Source organism: Chanodichthys erythropterus, chromosome 15 (assembly GCF_024489055.1).
Source record: "Chanodichthys erythropterus isolate Z2021 chromosome 15, ASM2448905v1, whole genome shotgun sequence".
In the NCBI taxonomy this organism is placed as follows: Eukaryota; Metazoa; Chordata; class Actinopteri; order Cypriniformes; family Xenocyprididae; genus Chanodichthys; species Chanodichthys erythropterus.
The window spans coordinates 32693626-32699531 of NC_090235.1; the positions used below are offsets into that span (position 1 = coordinate 32693626).

General features: G+C 39.3%; 1 protein-coding gene across 1 annotated transcript; it reads left to right on the top strand.

The window, feature by feature from the left end:
• Nucleotides 1-4465: 4465 nt before the first annotated feature.
• On the top strand, nucleotides 4466-5455 carry mc5ra (melanocortin 5a receptor). The gene has a single exon (XM_067411432.1). It carries the CDS (start codon nucleotides 4466-4468, stop codon nucleotides 5453-5455), a length of 990 nt encoding a protein of 329 aa, XP_067267533.1.
• Nucleotides 5456-5906: the final 451 nt, after the last annotated feature.

The following is a 5906-nucleotide window of genomic DNA, read 5'->3' on the forward strand; positions in this document are numbered from 1 at the left end:
TAAGACCGACGGAAAATAAAAAGTTGCGATTTTCTAGGCTGATATGGCTAGGAACTATACTCTCATTCAGGCGTAATAATCAAGGAACTTTTCTGCCGTTCCATGGGTGCAGCAGTGCAATGATATTACGCAGCGCCCGTGAGCCCCTGCTTGCACAGGGAACGTGCCTTGCAACCATGGAGACGTTTGTGAGAGACACTGCGTAATATCATTGCGCCTGCTGCAGCCATGATACGGCAGCAAAGTTCCTTGATTATTACGCTGGAATGAGAGTATAGTTCCTAGCCATATCAGCCTAGAAAATCACAACTTTTCATTTTCTGTCGGTCTTAGTACACAATGTAACTACAGAAGAGTCAAGTTTTAAATAGGAAAAATATCAAAACTCTTTGGTCATTTTTAAGCGCGATGCTAACGGTCTAATCAGATTCAATGAACTATGCTAAGATATGCTAAAAGTGGTACCGCCAGAACCGGAGATCGGCTGAATGGATTCGAAAACGGTAAAACTGAACTGTTTAACTCTAGGGGAGTTGGAAAGTGAGCCTATTTTCAAAAAAAGTGGAGTGTTCCTTTAATGAATAAACCTCCAGGAACAAGTCTTGTCAAAATCACTGTCATTATGTTGAACATGCACTTAATTCGATGTTTAGTAGTCACCTATTACAATGAAATGAGCTACTTTGCACGATGAACATGTTACAAGATGTACCAGGGTAAATGTTAGGTGGACTGAAACACTGTTGCTGTTTCACACTCACTCAAGTTCACCCAAGTTTACTGATGCCATGAGCGTGAGTCACCACTGCAGTACGTTTTGTAGATGACCTAAAATATGAAATGTTTCATAGTCATTAAAATATAACACTGTTATATACCACCAACACTTTCTTTAATTTGTTGCATTGTTCTAAGCATTTTTAGGTTGTTTTAGTATGCTGTTGATAGGCTGTGCTGGGTGGTTGCTTATCACCTCCTCATGTGACCCATTTCTGTCAGTTCAAATCTATAGGATTTTTACTTGTTTTTACCTCTTATAAACAAGTCACATTATTTGAGGCATTATTCATGCCTGCAGGTAGCACATGGGTTTGGAGAATGAGCTGAAGTTTAATAAGTACATGCTGAAGTCATTTCAGTATTTCTGTGCCCAACCCTGAACACTTGTTATTTACTGCTCTTCCACTATCAGCCCATCGATACAGTCATTTGATTTGGTTGTCAAACTGTGTAGTTCTTACTTTCTTGTTTTCTAAAGCTTTGTATTTGGTCTGTCGGCAGTGACTCATTTACCGTACAGTTATCAGCAGATAGTAGACGACACACAATTGTGCAAAAGCCTTCTGACGCACACATTTACATAGAAGACCCTTTATCCAGAGACCTGAGCGATGATCACCAGTAGCCACGATAAATCTCCTCTTTTACAGAAAAAGTAATTCACTGATAAAATAGTTGCAGGGCTGTTTTTATGAACAATGGGCTTGTTTCAAATCCCTACTGGCCATCTGTCACGAAATGGATGATCATATGCTTTTGAGGATGTGTTTAGTGCTTAGATTTTTATGTCATGCAGGAGCTGGAAGACCTTGGAGCGTGATCATATTTTTTTCTACCTTTTAAAGTGCTATCTCAAAGAATAAAGCAAGAGATAATGAATTAGTGCAAGACAAAAATTCATAACCGTAATTAGGTATCGTCTGGGTCTTTTGAAAGGTTTGCTCTCCGGATGTGGGCAACATCCAGAAAAGCTAGAAAAGAACACTTTTCAAAATGTCATAATTAGTCAATAACTTCTATTTGACACATACATGCGGTTTGGTTTTCATCCTGAATACATCCCTATTCTTTGTCATCTATGGGTCATTGACAAATAAAGCTTCAAAAAAAGTGTTTTTAAAAAATCTTTTCAAAACTGAAGTCATGCATATATATAGTTGTACCACCTGACATGGAAAGTGTACCAACCTACCCATACTTGAAATTAAATTTTTACCAGTATTTAAGAGATCTACAAACCTTTTCACTCTGCCACAAGGATCAGTTGGGGTCCTCCGGATGATGCATTATCATGTTTACTTTTATTACCTTGTCAATTCATAATAAAAGAGCCATATTTGCAGTTGTGCCATCCTGACATTTGAGAATTGCTTGACTTTTTTTTTCTTTTTTCAATTATCTCAGTGGCTTTAAATCTACTGATATTTATAAAATTTGTTTATATGAAAGGTTTCAAATCTAAAATGATGCCATAGTATTTACACATTAAATTGATCAAGTGACAGCAAACAGTTTTACATTATTTTTGAAAATATTTCACATAAATGCTTTTATTGAATTTTCATTAACACTTTACAATAAGGTTCATTAGTTAACATTAATTAACTACATTAAGGGTTAGTTCACACAGAAATGACATATTTGTCATTAATTACTCACCTTCATGCCATTCCAAACCTGTAAGACCTTCGTTCATTTTCAGAACACAAATTAAGATATTTTTGAAGAAATCTGTGAGTTTTTTTTATCCCCCATAGTAAGCAACATAATTACCACATACAATGTCCAGAAAAGTAGACAATGTTTAAATAGTCAGCGTGACTACAGTGATTTAACCTTAAAGGGTTAGTTCACCCAAAAATGAAAATTCTGTCATTTATTACTCACCCTCATGTCATTCCAAACCCGTAAGACCTTCGTTAATCTTCGGAACACAAATTAGGATTTTAGGTCTCCGTGAGGCCTCCATAGGGAGCAATGACATTTCCTCTCTCAAGATCCATAAAGGTACTAAAAACATATTTAAATCGGTTCATGTGAGTACAGTGGTTCAATATTAATATTATAACGCGACGAGAATATTTTTGGAGCGCCAAAAAAACGAAGTAATGACTTATATAGTGATGGCCGATTTCAAAACACTGCTTCAGGAAGCATTGGAGCGTTATGAATCAGTGTATCGAATCATGAATCGGATCGTGTGTCAAACTGCCAAACGGCTGAAATCACGTGACTTTGGCAGATTTGACACACTGATTCATTTATGATCCGATGCTTCCTGAAGCAGTGTTTTGAAATCAGCCATTACTAAATAAGTCGTTATTTCGCTTTTTTGGCGCACCATAATTTAGATGTGTTTTTAGTACCTTTATGGATCTTGAGAGAGGAAGTGTCATTGCTCCCTATGGAGGCCTCACTGAGTCATCGGATTTCAAATAAAATATCTTAATTTGTGTTCCAAAGATCAACGAAGGTCAGAATAAATGACAGAATTTTCATTTTTGGGTGAACTAACCCTTTAATGTTATGAAGCGACAAGAATACTTTTTGTGTGCAAAAATAAAACAAAAATAATGACTTTATTCAACAATTTAGTCTCTCCCATTGGTCTACTACGCTGTTTACATTCTATTGACAGTGCAGGTTTCCGTGTTCTACTCTACGTCAGTATTGGCCTCAGAAGCCGGCCAATAATGAGTAGCCTGCACTGTCTATAGAATGTATGCAGCGTAGGAGACTGACACAGGAGAGATGAAATTGTTGAATAAAGTAGTTATTTTGTTTTTTTGTGTGTGTGTTTAATGACAGAAATTTCATTGTTGGGTGAATTAACACTTTAGTTAACATGAACTAATAATGAACTAGGCAGCACAACTGTTTTCAACAGTTCAATAATAAGAAATGTTTCTCTGTCATGTTTAGTCCAGATGATGATAAAGATGAAAGAGTTCAAAATGGTCAGCTGAATCCTCAAAGTTCTTTTTGTTGTGGTGCTGGCTCTGGCATCATAGTGGACATCAGTCCAAGCACGAGCTCTGTGGCGGGAATCAGTTTGGTCTCGGTCTGTGTTGGGCTCTTCCATAACTGCAGTGGGCATGGGCGTGGACACAGGGTGATCTGGTTCTGGGGTGGTGACGGATGTTGTGTGGGGCTTGTCATCAAGTCCAATCCGAAACCCCTCCATCAGTGAGATGTCATCGCATAGGATGCAGGGGCTGACATTCATAAACTTCTCAACTTAAAACACCAGGTTCCTTCCTTCTTGAAAAATAAAAATCACGGCCATGTTGGGCCTGGGAAAACTCCCTGTGGAAGCCATGTTTATGGAGGCAATCTCCATTTTCTTTGACTTTAGGTTTGGGTTTAGTACAGATGATGATGATGATGAAAGAGTTTAAGCAGATTGAAATAAACCAAAGATGGATGAGTGATCTTTATAAGGCCTTGTCGTGGAATAACTGACCTCAGAATTATGTAACTGACCAATCAGAATAAAGCATTTCTGAGAGCCATGTAATTTAGGCTCTTCAAGGAACCATCAATGCCAATAAAGAACCTTTATTTTAAAAGTGAACTCTTCCTATAGATTAAACTTTTTGTGTTTCATTTTGTGCAGGTTAAAGATGCCCTACACACCATCACAGTGACTCCAAGAAAAGACAACACTCCCATTCAATTCCTCAAGATGAACACTTCAGAGACAACCACTCTTCCCTTCTGGACCATCTATGTTAATTCTAGTCCTGTTTCGTACCTCCTCAACGCTACCGAGACCCCATCCCATGCCAAGCCGAAAGCGTGCGAGCAGCTCAACATCGCCACTGAGGTGTTCCTCATCCTTGGCATCGTCAGTCTACTGGAAAACATCCTGGTTATTTGTGCCATAGTGAAAAACAAAAACCTACACTCGCCCATGTATTTCTTCGTCTGCAGCCTGGCCGTGGCCGACATGCTGGTGAGCGTCTCCAACGCATGGGAGACCATAGTCATCTACTTGCTCACTAACCGACAGTTGGTGGTTGAGGACCATTTCATCCGACAGATGGACAATGTGTTTGACTCTATGATCTGCATCTCTGTGGTAGCATCAATGTGTAGTCTTCTAGCTATTGCCGTTGATCGCTACGTCACGATTTTCTACGCTTTACGATACCACAACATCATGACGGTTCGCCGGGCTGCGCTCATCATCGGGGGGATTTGGACCTTCTGCACCGGCTGTGGAATCGTCTTCATAATCTATTCTGACAACACATCCGTCATCGTGTGCTTGGTCTCCATGTTCTTCATCATGCTAGCACTCATGGCCTCCCTCTATAGCCACATGTTCATGCTGGCGCGTTCTCATGTCAAACGCATCGCCGCCCTGCCCGGCTACAACTCCATCCACCAGAGAGCCAGCATGAAGGCGGCTGTCACACTGACCATCCTTCTCGGGATCTTCATCGTCTGCTGGGCTCCATTCTTTCTCCACCTCATCCTTATGATCTCCTGCCCCAGAAACCTCTACTGCATGTGCTTCATGTCTCACTTCAACATGTACCTCATCCTCATCATGTGCAACTCTGTCATCGACCCACTCATTTATGCTTTCAGGAGTCAGGAAATGCGAAAAACGCTTAAGGAAATCATCTGCTGCTATAGCCTGAGGAACATCTTTGGAATGTCAAGGTAGCGTCAAACCAAAAAAATGATTGAATGATGGATTGTCTTTTCACAATATTTCAATTTATTAAGTCTGAGAGCAGAATGCCACAACCCTCTCTTGATCTAGATGGAAAATATGATTTTTGTGATTATGTATACTATCTACTCACTCCTCATCCTCTATCATGCAAACTATCTCAAGAAATTGAAACTTGAAAGAAGCTGGACAATTAATTAACTCTTCAGGGCACAAAGATGCAAAATATATTGTCTAATGAGGTAATTGTTTATATTAGAAATATATGTAGATGTTGTAATGTTGGAGAGTTAAGGAGGCCTTAGTACTATGGAACAATATAATCCTCGATGAACAATGTGATTGAATACAGTCTCCAGGGACACAGAGGAGCTGTTGATCAAAGCCTATGGGAAAAACAAGTGCAATCATTTGTCAAATTAACCATGCAAACAAGACATTA

Bases quoted from the DNA above. Each gene is read 5' to 3' on its own strand.
- mc5ra (XM_067411432.1), top strand. From the start codon at position 4,466: ATGAACACTTCAGAGACAACCACTCTTCCCTTCTGGACCATCTATGTT.